The sequence below is a fragment of the Peromyscus maniculatus genome, chromosome 5 (assembly GCF_049852395.1).
Source record: "Peromyscus maniculatus bairdii isolate BWxNUB_F1_BW_parent chromosome 5, HU_Pman_BW_mat_3.1, whole genome shotgun sequence".
NCBI lineage: Eukaryota > Metazoa > Chordata > Mammalia > Rodentia > Cricetidae > Peromyscus > Peromyscus maniculatus.
The window spans coordinates 78926682-78951562 of record NC_134856.1 but is presented as its reverse complement, the minus strand read 5'-3'; the positions used below and the strand labels follow the sequence as shown (position 1 = coordinate 78951562).

The 24881-nt window shown below is 42.5% G+C and overlaps 1 protein-coding gene across 3 annotated transcripts in view; it reads right to left on the bottom strand.

Moving 5' to 3' along the window:
* The window catches only part of Itga8 (integrin subunit alpha 8), a 176845-nt gene extending 153257 nt beyond the window's left edge, over positions 1–23588 (bottom strand). For 2 of the 3 annotated variants that reach the window (XR_013051452.1, XM_076572704.1), the window contains exons 1-2: positions 23224–23583; positions 22473–22606 (exon numbers count right to left, since the gene is read on the bottom strand). Coding sequence is in view for 2 of the 3 variants with exons in the window: in XM_076572704.1 (XP_076428819.1) it covers positions 22473–22606; positions 23224–23429 (340 nt within the window). In the remaining variant the exon portion in view is untranslated. Of the gene's footprint in view, positions 1–22472; positions 22607–23223 lie in introns of all 3 variants that reach the window. The other variant, XM_006985924.4, reaches the window with a different exon arrangement.
* Positions 23589–24881: the final 1293 nt, after the last annotated feature.

Below are 24881 nucleotides of genomic sequence, written 5' to 3'. Positions count from 1 at the left end.
ACACACACATGAAACTTCAATAGGAAGACCACTGTTGATGGGAATATAAACTAATTCATTCTCCATGGAAATCAGCATAAGGGCTCCTCCAAAAACTGAAAATACATCTATCATATGACCAAGCTGGTGGCACTCCTAGGTATTCACCCAAAGGACTACAGGCCAATGCACCACAAAGATACGTGTAATCCCTGGAGCACGATTCACAATAGCTAAGTTAGATAACGAACCTAACCAACTGTCCATCAACAGAAGAATTTGGGTAAAGAAAATGTAGCTATAAAGACGGTAGAATTTTTCTGTCATAAAGAAGAACAAAGTTAGTACAGAAAAGTGCAAAGACAATAGAGCAAACACGTGTGTAAATGCTGGGCAGAATTGACAACATTGCAGACTTCTCACACTCATAAACACTGCAATTCTTTTTCTACCCATCCCAACTTCTGCATGATGTCACCATCATGAATTGTGTGTGTGTGTGTGTGTGTGTGTGTGTGTGTGTGTTTAAAAATAATACTGGTGTGAAGGAGATAGCTCAGTCAACAAAGTGCCAGCCATGCGCAGACATACAGAACTGAATTTGATCCTCATTAGCCATGTCAAAGACAGGGGAGGTGCCATGCCCACATTGTCCCAGCACTGAGGAGGGAGAAACAAGGGGATCTCTGGCTAGCTAGTCTAGCCAAATTGGTGAACCTCAGGCTCAGTGAGAGATTCGGTCTCAAAAAGTAAGGTGAAGGGCAAATAAAGAAGGCAGCTGACATCCACCTCTGGCCCTGTGTGCACTCACACACACATGCACAAAAGTAAAGAAGACAGCTGACATCCACCTCTGGCCCTGTGTGCACTCACACACACATGCACACAAGCACACAAATAATTTCAGGAACAATGCATATCCAGCTTCTGCATCTGTCAAAGACCAGGTAATAAATGCTTTAGGCACTGCGCTCTTCCACAGTCTTTGTTACAACTGCCCAGTTCTACACTCGGAGTGAAATCAAACCATAGGTAGTACAGAGGAAAGCGAGCTTGGCTGAATTTCAAGAAAATTTTATGCATGAGCACAGAAATGAAAATTCCATATGATTTTCATGTGCAATAAAATATTATTTAAATTGTTAGCTACTTAAAACTTAGAAAGTACTCATAGTTTACAGGCTGTGCAAAAGTAATAGAAATAAAGAAAAGATGTATCAATGTCTAGTTATAGTTATAGATAAAAAAATCTAGTTATATCTATCTCACATGCATACAAAAATTTTATTTCTTTTTATTTTCCTATGAGTGAACAAACATGTGAGCTCTAAGCATCCTGGTAAAATCCATTTCCTCAGATACTAAAGTAACTGTAATTCCCAGGCCCAGGAATTACCGGGCAGGGGAGAGGGCCGCTGCTCTATTCAGGACAGTTAAGGTTTTCCTAGCTGCCTGGCTGGGAAAGGGCATCTCACTTTTTCTTTTTCATGTATGTTCCCCCAATATTAGTAACTTTGATCACCTTTTTATGTTTGTGGACCATTCATTCCTCCCTGTTAAGTTTGCATATTGGCTTTACTGATTGGTAATAATCAACCATAAGTTTGGGGTATTGATTCTTCTTTGATTATATATGTCCCAAATGCCTTCTCTCATTTTTTTTCTGTCTTTTAACTTTTTGGGGCCTATGATCCATGGAGAACATATTCTTATCCACTGTGGTAGAGCTACTGTGCTTATTTCAGCCTGAAAATCCATGCGTCCCATGTTACTTTTTTTCTCACTTGGACGAAACAACCGGCAGAAGCCACTGAAGGGGGGGGACACTGATTTCAGTTCACGGTGTCCGGAGATTTCAATCCATCTGGTGAAGAAGCCATGTCAACGGGAGGGGCTTCGTCTGTGTGAGCGGCAGCATGGCTTTGGCTGGCCACATCCTGTCAACCAGGAAGCAGACAGAACTAGACTGAAACTAAGGCTGGGCTATGCTTGCAAAGGTTCTCCCTCCCTACAGCGACCCACCTCCGCCAGCCAGGTCCCATCTCCTGAAACTTCTACAACCTCCTGTGTTCTACGAGGAACCAAGCGTCCAGACACATGAGTCTGTGGGACACATTTCACATTCAAACCATAATGACCATTTATTGAAAGCTCCATCTTTTTGCTCAGGTTATTGTACTGAAGGAGGGGGAGAAACCTCTCCTCACATAGCCTAGGGAGCAACACAACCTCCTCAACACAACCTGCCTCAAACCCCCTCAGTTTGTGATTTTGTTAAGAGGAAGATACACTGGAGGTCTGTCCTGTGAATATACCCAGCCTTTCAGACTCTCCCATTGCCCTTGCTCTTCCTGTTATCTGGAATGTTCTTCCCAATGTGCTTCCCGTGGCTGACTCCTCTTCATTGCTCAGGTAGAAGTTAGAACACCCCCTTCCTCAAAACACACATTTTCTAAGTCACCTGACTCTTGGTAACTCTCTTGTCCTTTGTAACAGTTTTTTTTTTTTTCATGGAACTGACCAATGTCTGAGATGATGGTCTTCACATGTATTGACTTTCCCTTGACAACATGCATTAATTCCATGCACAGAGACTCTCCTGTCTCTCCTCTGTAGTTCCCACTTCTTGAATAATTCATGGCACTCTGCAAGCCACCCGTAAGTGCTTATTGAATGAATGGCCCAGTTCCCAGGCAGTCATTCAGAAGATTTCCCAGGATAAATTATTCAGTATAATTTCACTTTTTGTTGAAAAGGTAAGTGTGTCTGAGTCAGAGAGAGAAGGGCGGGGGGATTGACCCTTTACTTTTCTTTTTAATATATTTCTATAATGTGGGGTTGAGGACAAACCTGAAGATACCCTGAAAAGACATGTAGCCAACCTGAAAAATACAGATAGGTGTCAGCAAACAGCAATGTTTTAGCCTCTTCTATTTTCTGGGCTGTGAATGCGCTCCCTTAAATTGATATTTGGGCAGTCTGAGTACAGATCCCAGTGGGTGGCAAAGCCTATCAGCTTTAGGTCTTTTTATTTTGGGGAACATGTGAAGAGCAAGAGTGGGGTACAAGGCTGTAGACTCCAGTACACAAATGAGCAACAGCAGATATGTCTAATCTGTTCAGTGGAGTGAGAAGGATTCTGTGGAGAGAGAAGGACTGAAGAGAGGCTAGACCACCAGAGGAAGAGGGGGGGGGGAGCCGAAACTACACAGGTGTGGCCAAACATTTCCCCAGATGGGACAGTTTGGGGAAACTATTTATAAAGCTCTCGATTTCATCTTGGAAAAACAGTAAGTTTGGCTCTAGCCTTCAGTCATCACTTCCAAGTCTATCGCCTCAGGGACTTTCTTCAAGCTGTTTCGGGAGCTGTCCAGACAGTTTTGATCAAGAAAGGGGGGAAAGAAATCTTTAAACATTTAAATCTTGATCATCATCAAATGTGTGCTATAAAAGTTGCATTTAAGTTGGGGTTATGCATGTGACAATAAAGAATACTCATATGTAAAGTTCAAAATAAAATGATGGTGTCAGATAATACCTTAACTAAAAGAAACAAACCCAAGAAGTGAGCATGAACCGGGTTTTATGTCAGAGAAAATTAAACTTCCAGATGAATTGCTCTCAAGCTCCCAAATTCAAAGATGTTAAAAAAAAATCTTCTGGGTTCATTTCTTGATTGTTGGGAATTTTCAAGTCCTTAACTAAATTTCTAGGACTCTTTAATGTCTCTGATATTCAAGAGATGTTTTATTCTGATTGAATGATATTATGTTAACTGAAACTGGTGATTTAACTCATATATGCATACCCTATGTAGGTAGGTATGTACATGATGTGCAAACATACATGAGGTATGAATAATTTCATACCTTTGACTAACAGATTGCGTTTCCATGCCCTGCTCTGCACACCAGAGGACATAGGCTTTATCTGATCTCCATGTCTGAGGCTTTCTTTCTATAGCTGCGGCTCTCTCCTATTCCCTATTTAGTTCCACTCCTTCTCTTTCTCTCTCCCTCCCCCTCTCTCTTTCATACACACACACACACACACACACACACACACACACACACACACACACACACATTCACACACACACAGCAATCCTTTCTTTCCTTTTTTTTTTTTTTTTTTTTGGTTTTCTTCAAGACAGGGTTTCTCTGTGTAGTTTTGGTGCCTGTCCTGGATCTCTCTCTGTAGCCCAGGCTGGCCTCGAATTCACAGAGATCCGCCTGGCGCTGCCTCCCGAGTGCTGGGATTAAAGGTATGCGCCACCACCACCTGGCAAGCACTTCTTTCTTATTTTCAACTTCTCTAAATAATTTCCTTAAAACATGTTTGTAAATGGAGGCTATGATGCCTCATCTTGCAGTCCCCTCACTTGAGTGATGATAAAAGCAGGAAAGTTATGAGTTTGAGGCCAGTCTGGGCTAACTAGTGAGATCCTATCCCAGAACAAAATAACAAACAAACAAAGGACAAAAGTGATGCAAAATACCTGTTTACATTGTGCAAAGATGTATCACTGTGATTGGTTTAATAAAGACCTGAATGGTCAGTAGCTAGGCAGGAGAGAACAGGTGGGATTTCCGGGGAGAGACAGGAACTCTGAGAAGAAGAAAGGCAGAGACAACAGAGAGAAGAGGAACAAGTCAGACGTACAGAATGGGAGAAAGGTAACAGCCACATGGTAGAATGTAGATAAATAAAAACAGGTTAATTTAAGTAATAAGAGCTAGTTGGGAACAAGCTTAAACTAAAGCCAAGCTTTCATAATTAATAGTAAGTCTCCATGTCATTATTTGTGAGCTGGTAGTCCAAAGAAAAGTTCAACTACACAAAAGGACTGATTATGTAGCTCATCATTAGAGTGTTTTCCTGATATGCACGAGACCCTGAGTTCTATGCCAACACCAAATAAATAAATAAGGCTGTAAATTCTTTTTTACAAGCTGAAAAATTGTTAGGTTATTTAAACATTCAAACAGTGATGTATTTTGCATGAAACTATTCTCCGTGGATCTTAGTGGTGGGCACTAAGCAGTATTGCTAACAATGGCCTGAAGCATTTTCTCTTTTATTTGCTGGTAGGATTCTTTCATATTCTGGGGGACATGGAAGATCTCGGAAAATGATCTGTACCTGGTCAAAAGACAATTTGTCATCTTAGAGTTGTATCAGTGATGAGAGGTTCTTTCTTGGGTTCTTTGTGACAAAGACGAGCCACAGAAGTTTCTTTTCTTTTTCTTTTTCTTTTTTTTTCTCTTTTTGGTAACTGAATATAGAGTTATGGAACAGGGCAACTGTAAGGACATTAGAATCCAGTTTCCTGGATATACTTTATGCTCATCATGGTAAACTCATTCAGCCGTTCACAATTTAAGGACAGAAAAATAAATTATTCTATTCTAAAAATTGGGAAACTTTTAAATTCATTTGACAAAACCACACTTTCAGTGTTTTCTCCATACATAACCAAATATTAAGATGCTTAAATGAAACAAGTTTGTGCCTTTGGAGCTTAAATAATAATGTTCATATGTATGGGTTTGGGAAAGCAATAGTAAAGATTATATTACAATATTCTTATTATATGTTTTCCTGCCCTGGATGAGAACATGATTTTTCTGTAATTATTTCCATATCTAAATCATTTTTCATACAACAGAGAACCATTCCCAGCTCCTTGTTTTGAATAACCATAGTAGTTAGCCAGTGCAATTTAGAGTTTTGTTTAGCAATAAAAATGAATGAGTTTTTGACATCATATAATGCTATTTGAAATGTTTTTCATATGTAACTTGACTATAGTTTTATATAAAGTTTGTTCTGGAAATACATATGGACTTTTGCTGGGACAATGTAAGCAATTTTAGTGGGCGGGAATTCTGATGATTTATATGGCGCAGCTAAAGAAGCAAGAAATTAGAAATGAATAAACAAACCAAAGAGCTCCCCTAGAGAAATTATATTTCATCTGTAGAAGAGCAACTTAGAGACAAAAACAAAAACAATTCCCAGCGTGGCACCTAGGCTGAGGGGCAGAGTTGACTGTGGTTGGACAGTAGTGATGGAACCATCGACTTTAACATCAACTTCTACAACTCACTTTGCTATATCCACATTGGCTGGGATGGTTTTCTCTCTTACCTAACAACCCCAGCTATGGATACACACACACACACACACACACACCACTCTTCAGCTCCATCTCTCTATATCATTTCCTCTGATTTAAGCTTTCCTTGACCTACAAAATGCACACATTTCAGTCAAATATGGATCCTTTCTGCACCCCTAAATTCTTTTTAATTTTCTGCTGCTAGGACACTTCTACTTGGAATGAAACTTCATGCACCTGTTTTCCATAGGACTAAAATATTGCATGGACAGACTGTTGTGTTTGTCTTGTTCATTAGTTTTGTGTGCTGTAAAGCAACCCCATTAACCAAGTCAGGAGCCTGGACTACATCCTCAACAATCATCAACCCCGTGGTCCACAGTTGCAGCCCATCATCACTCTCTATCTATGTGTCTGCTTTTCTAAAAGTCTCTCAAATCTCAAATCGCTGCATTTCTTTCTGTCTCTGCTGCTGCATCCCTCATGGCAGCCACTGTGCCCTTCAACTGCAGTTGCTGACATGGCTTCTAAGTGGGTTGTTCTTGTCCAAGTTTGCCACCTTCAAATCCATTCTCAACCCAGTGGCAGAGATCTCTCTCTACTGCAAAACTGGCCATATAGAGCCTTTACCTTGCCAGGGTCATTCTTGTCACTTCCAACCAACGTGACTTTAATTTAGCTCCTTGAATTTTTCATACTCATCCTCCCTCAAACCCCTCTTCTAGATTTTCTCTTTCTCTTAGAATTCTCTTTCTCTCAAGGAATTATCTGGATCACATATCTTGATTGTGCGTCCAGCTTTAAAACCAATAGCTTCCAATATCCTTATGTATCCCATTGAGTGGTCAAAAGCATGGTATGTTTCTATTTAATGACCAATCATTTATTTATTTTTATTTACTTTTTATTTATTCTATGTGTCTTTCACATCATATATCTTGATCTCATTCATTCCCTGCCCCTTGGCATCCACCTTCCACCCCTGCACCAACCTTCAAACAAAACAAAAGTCAAGAGAAAAATGTAAGAAAATAAAATGAAAAAAAAAATCTCATCATGGAAGCTGCAGTGTGACCCAACAAGTCACACCATATACCCCTTTGTCAATAGATCTCTCCTTGCAAGTGTTCATTGCGAAGAGTCATTGGTCTGGTTCAAGGCCTCTCATCTCTACTACATGATTGATGCTGGGATCCTACTAGGACTCTTCTTGGACATCCCACTGCTGCCCTGTATTGTAGAGATCCTGCATCTTCAGATCTGCAGGTCAGATTCCTTCATGTGCTCCAGCAGATCATAGATGGGTTGGATGTCGGGGCAGGCCAAGTTATAACCCTGAATCTGGGCCTGGGCAGCTGTAGGGTTGGCCACCAGATGGAAAATGTGGACAGCTCTCCCATGGTTACAATTTCAGGACTGGCTCATCTACACCTCTGCTAACAGGTTTGGCTCTGTTGTGCTGCCCTGGAAAGATGCAAGGCGTGCTGTACTGAGTGCTGCAGCTAGTGGGGGTCAGGGATGGCTCCCCCACTCTTATGACCACAGAGCTAGCTCTTCCATCTTCCTCAGGTGTCGATGGGGGGAGGGTCTTCTTTGCCCCACCCAAGCTACCACAAGACAGATGAGAAATTAGGGCTGCTATCTTAGGCTCACAGCTTTGGGGCTGGCTCACCCACACCTGCGCTAACAGGGTTGACTCTATTATGCCACTCAGGTGAGGGTCAAGGCCAGCTCTCCCCACTGCCTCAGGTGTTGATAGGGAGGGGCTTCTTTCCCCCACCCAAGCCACCACAAGACAGATAAGAAGTTAGGGCTGCTATCCTGTGCTCACAAGTTCAGGGCTGGCTCACCTACACCTGCACTAACAGGATTGGCTCTATAGTGCTGCCCTGGCAGGGTGCAGGGCCTGTTCCTCTCCCAAGTGTTATAGCTGGTGGAGGTCACGGATAGCTCTTCCTCTATTATGACCAAAGAGCCAGCTCTCCCACTCACTTATTTGCATTAAGTAATGAAAATGTCTCAGAATGGTAGCACCAGAAAGGTCACTAGCTGATGAAAATGTCACCATGATCTCAGAGGAATACTTTTAAATACAGTATCTGACTGGGTTTCAGAAAAAGGGCTGTATAAACTAGCTTCTCTTGGTAGCATTTGAGAATGTATATAAGCTACTTCCTGGTGCTTGGTTGAATATTCCTTGGAATTCCATTTCCTTTGTAAGAAGATGACACAGTAAAAATGACCCCAACCATTCATCTAATGAAACAGTTCATGCAGTTTAAATTTTCAGAAATGTGTTTGTGTGTGCCTGGGCACATGGGTGTGCATATGCCACAATGTATGTGGAGGTCAGAGAACAACCTTGTGGAGTTGATTCTCTCCTTCCCCCGTTTTGTGGGCCCCAGGGGTCCACCTCAGGTTGCCAGGCTTGTGCAGAAGGCTCCTTTTGCTGCTAACCCACCTCATTCACCCCATATTATGATTTTTTTTAAAAGAACCATTCCTAATGTTGTTAAAATAGGCACTACAGAATCCAAGACTTCTATGTCTGCAATTTGTACTCTGGAAGATTAACATCCAAGAGGGAGTTGAGATTTTCTTTAATTCTACCCCACCCAGGTACACCCATGCCACGGGGTGAGCAGAGACAAAGGTACATTCATTCCAAACAGTGGTCTATCTATTGCCTCGTCATTCTGTCTTTTCAATACTCCATGTGTTCTGTCTGTTTACAGTATCCACATTTCCTCATCCTCCTCCCAACGTTCTCTGCCTCCTCATTCTCAACTGCTGCTGCTGCTTTTTATTTCATTGATAAAATGTGCAGACAAAGTGAGGTAGAAGGTCATTTTCTTCCCGTGAGCCATTATGCATCAGCCACTTGTAGCTGTGTTTTGTTCCACCTTTCCACCTAGGACTAAGAATGAGCAGCTTTCCCTTCATGATCCTCCAACACTAGACCTTCTGTTATTTCAGAACTCTACCCATTCCCACCTGTGTGTATCACCCTCCCTTTCAGTCAGCATTGTTCCGTCACAGTCCCTCAGTTAATTTCCGTCATATTGCCATCATGCTATGGCAGCTACTTGACTATTACATTCCCCTCCCCACTTATAACTTCTCATGCTTGCTCTCTCCTGTTATTCTCTTCCAACCTTTTCTTGAGATATTCCCTTGAAGCTACTTCTTAAAAACCAAATACATAACTTTCAGGTATCAAAACAAATCTTTTCACTCCACATCACATTTGTTGTTGACATCTTGATTTTCATCTAACAGGACATTCTATACCTTATACATTCCCCTTTGTACCTGTTATAGTTAGGGTTTCTATTGCTGTGACAAGACACCATGACCATGGCAACTCTTATAAGGAAAACATATAATTTGAGTGGCTTGCTTACAGTTCAGAGGTCCAGTCCTTTATCATCATGGTGGAACATGGAGGCATACAGGTGGACATAATGCTGGAGAAGCAGCTGAGAGTTCTACATCTTACAGGCAACAGGAAATGGTCTTTCTTACTGGGTATGGCTTGAACATATATGAGACCTCAAAGCCTGCCTCCACAGTGACACACTTCCTCCAACAAGGCCACATCTTTTAATAGTGCCACTCCCTTTGGAGGTCATTTTCTTTCAAACTACCAAAATTCCCAATACTTTTTTAGTGGTTGGGGTGCTCTGGGATTCAGTTTCGACCTAGAGATCAGCTCTTGTCTGTTTTCTCACTTTGCTCCTCTATTCTTGGTCCACACTTGCCCCATAAGTAAATCATTGTCTTAAATATCATCTACACATGATTGCCAAGTTTAAAATCGCAAACATCTTGCACAAGGCCTGGGTCTATTCAACAACCCATTTGACATTCATTTGGAGGTCAAATAAGCTTCTCAAATTTCACATATCTGGATTCAACTCTTGATATTCCCTCCAAGGCATGCTCCTTCTCCACTGTTCCCAGCCTCTGTCCAGTTATCCTGGGAGCTAAGGTCAAACTTTTCTTTCTTTTTCACACTGTTCATCTGATCCAGAATGAGATCCTACTAACCGAAATGGGAAATCCAGCTCCACCCATCTCTCATCCCTCATTGCCCCTGTTCATGTCCAGCTGTATTTCTTTCCTTGGACAGTGGTAAGAGGTCCCTGCCTTATCCTCTTGGCTTCTGTTCTGGCTTGGTGATAGTCCATTCTTTATCCAAAAACCTAACTTATCCTTTAAAAAAACATAATTCAAAAAAAATCCTACTTCCTACCCAAAACTTCCCATTGGTTGTGCATTTCTTTTAGTATAAAATCCAAATCTCAACCCTGACTATTAAAGTACCATATAATTTAGTGCTGGTTAGAATCCTAAAAGACACAATCCCATGTCATAATATTAAATGTTTAAATTCTGAAAGATCAAAACCCATAAGATTTATAGTGCCTAAAATCTAAGATCTCTGAAATCACAATCCTGAAAGATTACAATGCCAAATGTTGAAACCCTCAAACTCTCCAAACCACAATTCCCTCTGAAGGGGAAAAGGCAGGAAGGAAAGTCAAGTTCTAGGAAAAGATTTTCATGGTTTGGCTGAATACAGAATGGCTGCATCATGTCAGGCAGAACAAATGCATGGAAGCCTGCTAAAGCATTATTTTGAGTGTGTTTCCAGAGGAGAGTACTGTATCCAAATGGCCTGAGGCTTTTAGAAAGACTTTAGAAGGTTCTGGTTCACTTTACATTATTTTTGCTGTTTTGACTCCATGAAATTGTATTAGCACAATGTTGACTTAGTTCGTATGCATTGTGCATGTACTTAAAAAGTCCATGTTTCCTCAGTAGATGAAGAGATGTCCTTTTGTACATTTGCATTTGTGAAACATAAAATGTCTACAGATCTCGGCTCTTTGGGTAACTGTGCATTCAGTGGTGACCCACTGAAGTGTTATTTTTAACTTTGAGAATTTAAGTTTGGATATGTACACAATGTATTTTGTTTAAATTTACTCCCCTGAACTGCTCTCCAGATCGACTGTCCACTGAATCATCCTTCAAACTCCATGTACTCCATGTACTCACCAATGAGTCTAGTTGGCTTAGGAGTCAACTGTGGAAGAGGGAGTAGGAAGACTGTATGACACTGGGGTTCTGGAGGACTACTGGAAAACCATGATCCCCATGAAGTCTTTGATAGATCTTATGAAACATTTTGCTTTAGAGTGTCCATCACAGCATCTCAAATGATGATGGTGAAAAGGCTGGCTGTACACAGTTACCAACCCTTGTGAGATACATTTGTGCATTTCCTTTTTAGACCTATGTCATTTTTTTAAATGTGTGTGTGTGTGTGTGTGTGTGTGTGTGTGTGTGTGTGTGTGTGCTGCACATATGTGAATAAATACACACAAACAGAGGCCATGGGCCTTCAGGATCATGTGGCTTGTGTAGCTTAGGGATCATGGCTCAATCTTGCCTCCAAAGTCTCTCTGATCTGATTTTCTCTTCTTTCTTTGACTGTCTTCTCTCTAAGCATAGGCCTTCCTCTATTGTCCACATACCTTCACCTCCAGGTTTTAACCTAGACAACACTCTAAAATACTTCTCTCTCATAGGCCTGACTTAGCTTAGGCCCATTCTCAAATATTACCTGCCTCAATGAAGTCCTATTGACCACTTGGGTCAAGGAAAAATAATAGCCTCCACATGTATACAGACCTACAGATAAGTTATAAATAAATGATAATAAAGGAGAGCTGTGCCTGCAGTCGAATTACGATGTTAGTCACCTGACCTGAAGACAGGCAGAGTCTCCTGCTTATTAATGTGTTCTGGTGTAATAACAGGAGTTCTGCAAAGCAGAATAAAAAAGGCCCAGAAGAGAGCCATAGAGAAACATGTGGCCCACACTGTGAACTTTAAAAATGGAAAGGGCCACCAGCCAGAGCATGGGGCAGTCTACAGCCTGGGAAAGTCAAGGAAAAAGCTCTTCCCAAGAGCTTCCAGAAGGAACATGGCTGTGCCAAGATCTTGATTTTAGCTCAGGGAGACCAATTTTAGACTTGGATTTTCAGAGCAGTACGGCAATCAATGTGTGTTGTTTAAAGCCCTGCAGGTGTGTGCTAATTTTCTGTAGTAGTAATAGAAAGCTGATGCTCCACCCAGTCTGAAATCAATGCTTGTGCAGATACATACACATGCCCCTCTCTGTTCCTCAGCCTGTCATTCTTTTCCTTGTACATACTATAGAGGCAAGGCCAAGGTTCTCTTTATGGCCATATGCCAGGCTCTAAAAGGTCTGTTTGTGTAATGTCACTAAGTTTTATTTAAAACTCTACTGCTCCCCTTAGATAACATTGTAATAAGTAAATATATGTTGGAAGTAAAAGGTAATTTCAAGGACAAAAGGTATTATTATCGGGCTAGGGAGAAGACATGGCAACAGAGTACTTGCCTTACAAACACAAGAACCTGAGTTCTAACCCCAGAGTCTATGTTTTAAAAGGCCAGGGAAGGTGGTGTGCATTTATAATCTAGCACAGAAGGGGAAGCAGAGACAGGAGGATCCTTGGCACTTGCTGGCCAGCCATCCTAGCAGGCATGGTGTGTTACAGTCCAATTAGAGTCCCTGTCTCAAATGTGTGTGTGCCGGCAGGGTGGGGTGGGGGGTGATGGAGCACTTGAGAAATAACACCTGGTGTTGACCTCTGGCTTCCTCAGTGCTAGGATTACAAACAATTTCACTGACCTTACCTTTGTACATGGGTTCTAGAACCCAAACTTGGGTCCTCAGGCTAGCAGAGCAAGCATTTACTGATTGAGATCTCCCTTCAGCCTTGGACCCACATTTTCCAGGCAGCTTTTCATTGCACTTCCCTTCCAATACTCTTAAAAAATTCTATACACTGTTTTAATTTTTAATTAACATTAAAATAAAAGTCACTTGTCATATTCATGCTTATCCTTTGTAGACTTCAATTTTATGATTATATCATATTTGTGTGATTTATGGCCTTAACTTCATTGGCTATCATATTTAGGCTGTTGAAATTATTATTATTTTTGTCTTTCTTCTATAAAAGGATGTGTGGGAATCTATCTTAGAATTCTAGAAACATACCCCACTGGGAAGTGTAAGAAGGAGAAGCAGGAATTATCAGAAGACTATTTCTGGAAGATAAGATGTTGTAGGTGGCTAAGAAAGAGGCCACAAAACAGCCCAGTGTGAATTGGAACATGTGTGTATTGAGGAAGAAGTCACACTGTGCTGTGATGGGAAGAGAACACGTGTGTGATGAGACAGAAGTCACACTGCGCTGTGATGGGAAGATAATATGTGTGTGATGAGATAGAAGTCACACTGTGCTGTGATGGGAAGATAATATATATGTGATGAGACAGAAGTCACACTGTGCTGTGATGGGAAGATAAGCTGGTTAAACAGTGTGGCAAGAGCCATCTGCCTGAATTTTGGGAGGTGACAATGAAGGCAGCTGAAATGGAACCACTGCCTTACTAGACCTTACTAGACCTGGAGTCAGGTGGTGGATATAGCATGGGTTCAATACAGTCCTTGAATAACAATATTGCTGGATCAATGCTGTGTGCCCTTTCCTCTGGTCTCAGTGTATCCAGGAAATTATTATAGATCAATCGAGAAACTTTTACAGTATCATACAAGCATCTGTGCCCATATGCCAAATACCAGAGATAAAGAAAAATCAGCCTGAAATTGCTAAGTAAATGCTGTCCTGTGCAATTGCACTCATTTTGATATCTAAGATACTGTGCTTGAAGTGAGAACTCAGCATGGTGACGATTGATGATGGGTCCCACACTCAAATTTCACAAGCTGGGGAACTGCAGGTTAGGACATCTCAAGGGATAGATGTATTCTGACTCAACATGTTTTCATTCACAGCTCTCTTAACAAGTACATTCCAAATATTAAACTTTATTTAAAGAATGATGAAGATGGTCCCACATGGTGATGTAATTGTTCACTCTCAGTCAGGGGAAATGGCCTGCACTCATGGTTCAAAATATGTGTTCTTACATGTTCCAGTTCTATTAAAGCAGAAGTTACCATAGTCTGAAGATCTGAATGCCCACATGCTCAAGGCAATGGCTACAAAAACTGAATTTGATCATATTAAATATGTAACTTTCTTGTTATGTATTGTTCTCCAAACAGGCTTTTTTCTCTTCATTTTTAAGTTTCGCTGTTACTATGTACAGGAAAATTCTCTTATGTACCTCTATGGATTTCAACAGTTACATGTAGTCAGTTGTTCACCACAATAACCAGGAAGCAGAAAGTTCCACCAAGCTGCCCCAACTCCCTCCGGCTGCCCCCTTGAAAGTCAGCTCCTCCCCTTCGGAATGTTCAACAAGCATTTCAAGAGAGACCCAGTTTTGTAATGGACACCATATCTTTACAAAAATAATCCAAAGGGCAAAGGATCATTATCCGCAATGTTTATGGTTCTAGAAATGTCTCTCATCTTGATAGACCTCTGGGGTGCTACACTTAGCCTCAGAGGTCCCAGTTCTGGCCTTTCTGCATGGCTGAGATTGAACTGCACTCCCCCCAGACTGTCTGGTGACATTCCTCTGAGATCTTCCCATCTGCATTTCATAACAGTGCAGCACTGGTGTAAGAGGTAGAATGTTTTGAATATAAACCACTTATCAGTGAATCACAGTTTGCTTGCCTATCTCAAATCTCCTTACAACATGGCCTACAACTGACATTACTTCTAATCTATTTTAGAATTCATTATGCAGATACACCTCATATGCAGATACACATGTTTTTGGTAAGCATGTGCTTAAATTGAATTTTGAAAAATTAGGCATTTTCATTGAATGCACTAAACATGTTTGTTGGTTTAAAGATGAATGGATGCTTCTAATAAAATCATCATTAGCTTTCTATGTATCTTCCACAAAGATCTGTTTGTGTAACCGGGCGGTATCAGGTGAGCACACCTAAGAAGACATCTCCACAGTGTGGGCCATGGTCCTCATCCTCATCATGGATGCAGAACTCTCTACACAGGGCTCCAAGAGCACATCTCAGCCAGTCAGCTGGAATGTCAAAGTGCAGTTTCCTTCTTTCAGAATAATTTCAAGATGATTTTCAGTATTTCTCTCAGAATGCTGCATCTGTTGCCTGGAGTATTCTTGCCAAGAACCTGGAAGCCTGTTCCCTCACACAGACTTCCAGCTTCTTGAAAGAATTTTGCAGATTAAGCAACAGGCGCCTAGTGTTCATACTACTCAACTAGCCGTGGAGCAGATCTGTTTCCCATTTCTAGTTGGAGTTTCAAGGGCTTCCTCTTTCTAATTGCTTCCTCCCTCTCCCTTGGTTGCTAAGCACTGTGGGGTCTGCTGCCTCCTCCCTTCTCCTATCAGGACTCAGTTGTGTTTGTTGTGAGGAAGTCTAAGCCAATAGAGAGTCCTTTAGGAATGGGTGGTGGGTGTCTCTGTGAGGCCAACATAGTTGGGCATGGTAGCCATCAGGGATTGTTCACAGGAAAAGTAAAAGGTCAGTCAAGATTAGCATATGGCTAGTAATATTTCTGCATATGCATTCATATACATGTTGCCTTCCACATGTCTCGTGTGTGTGTGTGTGTGTGTGTGTGTGTGTGTGTGTGTGTGTGTGTGTGTGTGTGTCCATGCATATATATTCATCTGTGTATATGAGTGGTGAAACTTCACTTATTTATTTGGTGATGGGATTCAAACTCAAGGCCTTATTCATGCTAAGAAATCGCTCTGCCAATCAGATATATCCTTCATCCCATTATCATTCCTTATCCTCATCAATTTGCTGTGCTAGGGATTGACCCTATGGCTTCCCATATACTTGGTAAGCATTCTGCCACTAAGTGATAGCTCCACCCTACCTTGGCTTTTCATTTTAAAGATAGGTCTCAGTTGTCCAAGCTGGACTCAATCTGTAGCCCATTCAGGCCTCGAATTGTCAATATTCTGACCCCAGGCTCCCTTGTAGCTGAGATTACAGGTCTGCACCAGCACTATTGGCTCTGATGTGGATCCTTCAAATGAGAAGGTTATCTATCACTGAGTTCCCTCCCCCACCTTCTTCCTTTCAACTCAACTTCCTGGAGTATGGCTTTCTTCTCTTCCTGAGTCCTATCACATTCATGTTCTTCCTTCTGTCATCGGCTCATGTAGCTTTGACCTGTATTTTCCTCTCCTTGTGTTGGTGAACTAAACACTATCTTCCCTCACCCCCAGGAATGGGTGCAGGGGGAGGGAGCAGGTGGAAAAGCAAGGCTCCTGTCACCAACACGTTTCCCACCTCACACATGAAGAAGACGGCACAGCCCACACCATCACAAAACAAGCCTGTCCCAGTGCCACAGCCAGATGCCGAGAGCTGCCCATGATGTGGGCTCAGGCAACACAAAAGAAAACAGATCCCACAAAACAAGGGATTTCATGTTCCAAGCACAACCCCAGCAAAAATCTTGCTGCTCTGGAACTTTGAAATGCCCTAACTGAATTACCTAATATTTTGGTTTTTTTCCCTCTCTTCCCCACAAAGATACTACATTAAGGCAAGTTCTAGAAGTCTTTCTCAGTTGGCTTATTCCAGCAGCACCTCCCACCTCTTCCTGTTCTCTCTCTCTCACGCGGGTCTCCAACTATGAGTGGATCCCAGCTGTCCAACTCTGTACTTACTACTGTTGTGACAATTGTTACCATACACTAGCACATGCCATTAGCTTTTTCCTCCAAGTGTGACACTTGAGAATCAAAAACTGCCAAATATTTTCATGATGGTGCTTGGTTACAGTGGTCAGCCATTTACCCTTTCATGATCCAAGGCTGGGAATGTCTCTTTCCTTCATCCCATTCTTTACCAGAAGACCTCTATTCCACTGATCCTTATGTCATCCACACAATGCTGTGGAAAGTGGAGGGAAAAAAAAAACCCAGCCTTGGAGCTTCACATGCATGTGGCAGATGTGAGGTTTTAAACTTTGTATGACAGGGGCACAGTTCAGAGGCAAAAGTGGAAGAAATCGATTCAGCAACTAGGAGGAATTCCATCCCACTGAAGTACGAGGGTAAAACAGAAGGGGAAGAGAGAAGGGCTTCTTTGGAACTCCTTGATTTTGTACAGAGCAGGAAAATTATCTGCTCTTTGCACCTCCCCCAGCACCATATGCTTCCTTTAAATCCCTCTTTCTGGACTTGAAAGGACCAGAATTTGATGGTATTCATGCGTTTGAAGTCCTGGGCTATTGGGAACTTCCTCTAGTTTTGTGTTTATCACTTGGTATAGTGAAAATGAAATTCAAGTTGATGGATAAGGTAAAAACAAAATGACAATCAGTTAATGAAAAGAATTAAGTTAACAGGTAACTTTTCAAAGGAGGCAGTTAGTCTTAAATACATTAAGGTAGGCTCAAAGACTAAGTTACATGGCTAGCTACTTCAGTGTCTAACCTGAGAACACTTGGTTACAGCAGCAAAACAGTGAATAGGAGACAGCCCAAGGACAAGTTGAAACAACTTCATTGAAAAATCAGGTTTTCTTGGGTGTCTTGCCTTGAGATATAATGAGAAAAGCAGGCAGAGTAAAGACATGAATAGTGGGTAGCGTTGCAGAGGAATATTGGCAACATAGCGCATGTGTATGCCTGACACTTTACACAGTGTTCCATGGATGCCACCTTGCTTGTGTCTGCTGTGGGATGGTCTGTATGTCAAATGTGTTGCTCTGATTGGTCAATAAATAAAACACTGATTGGCCAGTGGCCAGGCAGGAAGTAAAAGCGGGACTAACAGAGAAGAGAACTAAGAGAACAGTAAGGCAGAGGGAGACACTGCCAGCCACCACCATGACAAGCAGCATGTGAAGATGCTGGTAAGCCACGAGCCATATGGCAAGGTATAGATTCATAGAAATGGATTAATTTAAGATATAAGAACAGTTAACAAGAAGCCTGAGCGATTAGGCCAAACAGTTTAAATAATATAAGCGCCTGTGTGTTTATTTTATAAGTGGGCTGTCGGACTGCCAGGGCTTGGCAGGACCCAGAGAGAAAACTCTCCAACTACATGTGTCCCTAAGTCACAGCCCCTATTTTCTCAAGAAAATGCATTGTCTTCCTTTTTCTAGGAAAACTCAGGAGGTAACTCACTGATGACTCTGAGCAAAGATTCATTGGGAACTTAAATTATGGGGACATTCCAGCCCATAATTTCCACCAAGAACAAGCCTTCTTCTAAACCTCTGGCTTCTCCAGATTGCCTCTTAGTTTAGCCTCTTGGAGGAAGAAGACATTAACATTGGGATTTGCAGATCCAGCTGTGGTGGGCAGGTGAGGGTGGGGAGAGAGTAAATGGAGGGAAGGTGCACAGTGCTTCCTGGGCTCAACAGAGCCAGTCTTGATCCTGAACTAGCATCCCAAAAAGACCAGCTTTCTCCCATTTCTGTAATGAATTCAGAAAGCAGCCTCTGACTGTTACTGTGCCATCATGTGGTCTCAGTTCTTGTTTGGGGGCTGGTTTCTTGATTCACAGAATGTGTTTTACATAGTTGTTTTGTGTAAGAGATTAGGAACAATGAACATGAGCACAAAGGGGCTGCTATGTAGTAGTCACCAGTCAAGTTCATGCATCTACAACCGTGAGACCCAGAGTTGGTGGTGCCTATTGCCACCTTTCAGCCTGGATGCTGATAGTCCCCTCTGCTCACAAAGTCCATGCTCAAGTCAAAAACAACTCTGAGGGCTTCTGCTGTCCCTTCTTTGTTTCCACATCTTTGCATCAAATTACAGCTACTGTCAATTCTGCTCTCCTGGGCCATGCGAACAGAATAATTGGACAAATTATGTATGGAGTGTCAGCACCTACTCAGGAGCATACACCTGAACTCTGGGCTTCTGGCTCCCCATCCGGACCTCCTTCTTATTTATAAATAAATAAATAAATAAATAAATAAATAAATAAATAAATAAATAAATAAATAAAACACACCAAACAAACAAAAACCCTGTTTTTGGACTCACAGTACCCCCTCTTGGCTGACACTGGGATTTTTGTTTCTTTCCCAGAGATTTCTATCTTCTCTTTCAGTGAGACTTCTCTCTTCCATAGGTCTTTAGAGTATTAATTCCAGCCTGAACCCTTCATTCCTCTCAAACTCTATGCAGCCTTTCTCACCCCCACTGCTTTTGAAAAAATAATCTTCTTGGAGCAGAGGAGACTTGGTCAATAGAGAGCCTGACGCTTAAGTATGAAGAGCACTCCCAGTGTTGGGGAGGGAGAGACACAGGGGATCCATGGGGCTCCATACCCAGGAGGAGAGCCAAATCTTGGGGCTCAGAGTTCAGTGAGAGATACTAACTCAAAGTTTCGGAGGCGGGGATAAATTGCTGAAGATACCCAGAGTCAGCTCTGGGCTCCAGACATATTCAAACACACACACACACACACACACACACACACACACACACACACACACACACTTTTATGTAATTACTTCAGGAATATCCATTTCTTTTTCCCTTCCATTCCTTCACTTTGCTCTATTTATGAATTCTCAAATTACTATGATTATGGCTGATAAGTGTAATAGATGCATCTCTCTATCAAGAAAAGCCTCTATAGAGCTAGAGGCTGGGGATGCAGCTCAGTAGCACAGCATTTGCCTAGTACATAAAGGTACAGGGTTTGATTACTAACCCTCCACATACACAAACAACAAAACAGAAATCCTATATACATTTTCAGAACAACCCCAATGCCCTAGTGCTCAGACACCCTGCCATATCTTCAGAACCATACAAAGAAGCGATGTACCCCTTCAACATTCTCCCAGTAACAATGGCCTTTTCTTGATAGTATTTTCCTACAATTGCCAAAATTGTCCTAACTTCTCCCCTTCTGTTCTGGTACAAATATTAATTCAGCCACAATATGGGTTAAGTGCACTCCTCTAGGCCAGGCTGGAAATCCAAACACAAGCTTTCAACATTAGGTTGCTAAAGAAAAGTGAATGCAAAGTCCCCAAACAATTGCTTTGGAGTGAATGTTGGAAAATATTAACTACTGTAATTTAACATGGAAAGTTTTGGCTGAAGAGGTCAATTTAAAAGTCAGTTTGATGCCTGAATTCTGTGGCTTTTATCTATTAAATCATGACATCAGCTGAGATTAACACTTAAAAAGATATTCAGGTATCACTTATCTGGGCAGACATCAATTCTTTTAGCAAATGAAAAGAAAATGCTAGCTACATCCTGACTTCATGCATTGCAGAATGTTCTAGGAAGTTATTAAATTCATTTGTATAACTAGATATTGCTACTTGGTAAAATTAAATCAACCATTTCAAAATTGAAATGCTTCCTTTCTTGAATGCAAATTTAGAGAGTACCATGATTTGTATATTCATGTGTCAAGGTTTGAATTTAAATTACCTTTAAAAAAAAAGTAGATTAGTGGCTGGAGAAATGGCTGAGTGGTTGACTGCTTGTTATCTGTCCAGAGGACCCGAGTTCAGTTCCCAGCATCCACATCATTTGCCTCACAACTCCCATAACTCAAGCTTCAGGTGATCCAACAACTTCTTCTGGTCTCTATGAGCACCCATACACATGCAACATACACAGCATATGCAACATGCACACAGATACGTAAAAATAAATCTTAAAAAAACCACAATTTCTCTGGTGTCGTATAATTAAATGGCATTGGTTTCATGCTTATCTGATCAAGTCTTAGATGAAGTCTTGTGTGTGTGTGTGTATGTGTATATGGTATCTGCATGTGAGCACATGTGTGTGCAGATGGGTTTACCCAAGTAGCATATGTGGAAGCCAGAGTTTGAGGGTCTGTCCTCCCACTGTCATTCTCTGCCTTATTGTTTGAGGCAAGGACCCTCAAGGAAACTGGAACTCACTGTTTTAGCTGAGATCAGCTCCGGAAGCACCTTAAACTCTCCTGCCTACCACCCACCCAAGAGCTGAGGTCACAGGCACACCCCAATATGCCCAGCTTTGACACGGTACTGTGGATTGCAGCTCAGATCCCCAAGCTCATTACCCACTGAGCCATCTCCCCAGAAGTGTGTTCTTAAACTACAGATCAGCAAGGAGCTCAAATTTCATGGTTTTGCTCACGAAAGGTTTAAATTTTCCAGTTGCTAAACTTGAGTGTAAAAAATAAAGGCTTATAAACCTGGCATTAAATAACTGAGCTATTTAATGAAATAACAAACAAGATATTGTGACCATAGATGGGCATGGAAATACAATTTCAAAGATGCTTTTATAAAAAACATTTTCCTAATTGAGTCATAATTCAAGGTAAGGGTTGTATAATTTTTTTTCTTTAAAATTATTCCCATATTCATAGTCCTGGAATTATTTCCCCCTCGACATAAATGATACAAATCGAAGTCACAAGTACATACCACCCAATCAACTTCATCAAAATTCTGTGAAAATGGACATTCTGTATAAATTCTAGATGCACGACATCTAGATAACCACAAAACCACAGGGAAAGCAAGAATGATGTCATAAAATAGCTGTGCCGTGTACAAGGTATTTTAAACAACTGCCCATCAAACACGGTCATTTGATCTGACATATTTGCGTTTTTGAAAAGAGATATTTATTCTCTGATAATATATATCATTTGAATGCTAACATTTGGGTGGTATAAGCTAAAACACTGATGATAATGTTTTCAAAACATTACTTTTAAATTATTTTCTTAGGACCCAAAGAGAAAACAGCAGACGAAACATAACCAGACTGAATTGTTTAAAATGTATTTTCTTTTTAATTAAATAAGAAACATCTGTCCAGGGATTTTGGAAATGAATGTAATCCATCCACACTCTGCCTGTAGTATTTTGCATTCAATGACCAATACTTTGAAAGAAAATTCTTTCTTTCTGTAAAGAATTAGAATGGCAAGCACTCCAGGTTGCAGTCTGGATTTGCTGCAGGGGAAGTCTTGCTTCTGGATTTGGGAACTAGAGAAAGACAAATGCTCTGAAACGAGTCTATTTCCAAATCCGTATTTGAGGAACAACCCAATTCTCTCTACAGTCAAGGTACGATGGTAACTCTGCCTGGCCTTGAACTCACAGAGACCCAACTGCCTCTGCCAATGAAGTGCTGGGATTAAAGGCGTGTGCCACCACGCCCCCACAAAGTTGTGCATCTTTCTATTCCTCCCACAAGCATCTACTCCCCGGTTAATGAACAGTAAGGACACGGAAGTTACCAGTTGCACCCAAACACTCAGGTTTACGTTAGGAGGGCAAAGAGAATGCAAAGTTTCTGCGGGGTTGAGCCCAGGGGCCACAGTGCAGAAAAGCATCACTTACTGGTGGTGTCAAACGGTATCTGCTTGCATTGTGCAGACCCCTCTGCCGGCCAGGGACAGTAGTAGACAGCTCCCCCTTCCACGATATCCGGCTGGCTAGTGTTGGCTTTGGGCGCCCCCACCAAGACGCTGGCTCTACAAAAGGGTTCGAGAAAGTCACTCCTCGGGGATCATAAACCTGTGCGCATGAAATTCAGTCTGTAGCAGCGTGCCCACCCGACTGCAGCAGGGATAGGGGACACAAACAGATTTACGGTGGAAAGACTGTCAAACTTGGTTTCCTCTTTGGAAGACTATGAGCATCAGTTTTGAAAGAGGCTGCTAATGGTTCTAAATATGTAGATGGAGGTCGGTGGAGACTGATGGGGAAAGCAGAGGACAGATCCCAACCGCCTGCAACCTAAGGCGCTTGCACCCTGACCTTAGTTGATACAAGCTTAGTAGAAACAGACTGTGTTGTAGTCTTTATTTTTAAGTTGGGTCTGTCTGGCCCCATTCTCTCCTTTGTATAATACTCCTGTCTTTGAACCCGGACTTACATACAATTGGAGCGTCTCCAAGGTTCACAGGGCTCGTCTATCTAGCATGAGCCATGAGAGAAGAAGTTGGTAGCAGGCAGAGAGCAGAATCCGACCCCGAGTGGGCAGTTGGCTGGAATCTCAGATGCCCTGTCCTCCGGTGTTTCGGGGACCGGCGAGGAAGAACTGGGACGGGACCCGGGAGCGCGTCACCAACCCAACCCAGCCACTTACGTGCGTGCATCAGGTATGTAGAAGTCCAGTGAGTAGCCGAAGTAGCTGCCCTCGGGGCCAGTGTACACCGTGAGCTTGTCCACGTCCAAATTGAACGCCAGCGATGCGGGGGACCACAGCATCCCCAGCGCGGCCGAGACGCAACAGAGACGCGCGAACGGAGGCGCCCGGTTTCCCGGGGGACCGCGGTGGGTTCCCGCAGACATCGCCCTCCGCCCCGAATGCTGCTCACCCGGGATCGGGAGTCGTGGAGCCCGGAGGAAAAGGCCTGACGTTCCCCAGAGGCCGGTGTCCCGGGTCGGTGAGCTCGGCGCGTCCACAGTGACAGTCCTCGCGTCCTGTGCGGCCCGGTGATCCCGCGGCTCTGGGGCTTAACAGCGGCGGGTCCCGCGCTCGACCTTCTCCAGCCTAGGGCCAGCGCGCTCTCGGCGCCCTCCAGCGGCGGGTTCCCAAGCTGTGGGCCGGAGCTTGCGGTCTAGGACAGAGGCAAACGCCCCATACCTTGGTGAGCCTGCTGGATTTCTACAGCAGTTGGGATTTTAAGGCCATCTAAATCTCATGGATGCCACTTCAAGCCATTGTTTTTGAAGATGTAGTATTCCATACAGGAGGAGAGTATACTGTTTCCCCACAATTGTGCGGCTCGGATGGACGCATGCAAAAGTGTATCCCACCTCCAGAAAATAGTGATTGTCTGGGCACCACCTCTATCCTTGAGGGATTTTAAGGACAATGAGTTTCTTCCTCTGTGAATGGAATTGGAGAACTGGCTGCTCTTCCAGAGAACCGGGTTTCGACTGCCAGCACCCACATGGCAACTCCTGACTGTAACTCCAGTTTCCGGGGGGATCTGACATCTTCACACCAATGCACATAAAGTTAAATACATTACGTAAAAAGTATGAAAATTTAAAAAAAGAAAGAAATTTCAGTGTACCAACTCTCTTCCTCTCCTACTCCACTGACATACTAATAAAGAGTCCTATAGGTTTTTTCCTGCCTTTCCCAAAGGCATCTCGGGTAATGGTATGACTTGGTTGTAAACCCCGATCCTGTGAGGTTGTGATGAAAAACGGCACGATCAGAAATGCGGCGGTTCACAGCTTGCAAAAGCAGAATTTGGGGGTGAAAGCTGGAATCAACAGGAACTCCACCCCACGAATATTAAGTATTGATCTTTTGAGGAACAGACAGTGGAGGAAGGGGAAGAGAAATGTAATACAAATTTGAGGACACAAGTGGGTGACAAAACAGCGCGGGCGGAGCTGAGGTCGCAGAATTTAAGAGTAGGGAAAGAAGTGTAAGACGTGACACATACCTGAAATTTCAACACTGGGATGGGGGCAGCTGCAGTAAGGGGATCTTGAGTTTGAGGACAGCCTGGGCTAACCCAACAAGCTCAAGGCCTGCCTGAGACTTTGTTAAAACAAAAAGAAAATCGAACACACACACATACTCACACACATGCACAGAGAAGGGGCAGGCAGAAGAGGCAAGCAGGTTGTAGTTATTTTCAGGAAGGTTGGAAACAAATGTAGATGTAGGCAGGAAATTGAGTAGGAGACTTAGATTTGGACCTTATGGGAGAGGAAGATGAGAGAAACATCGAAGATGCTAATCACCTAGTATTAGATGATCATGTACAAGCATGAAATGCA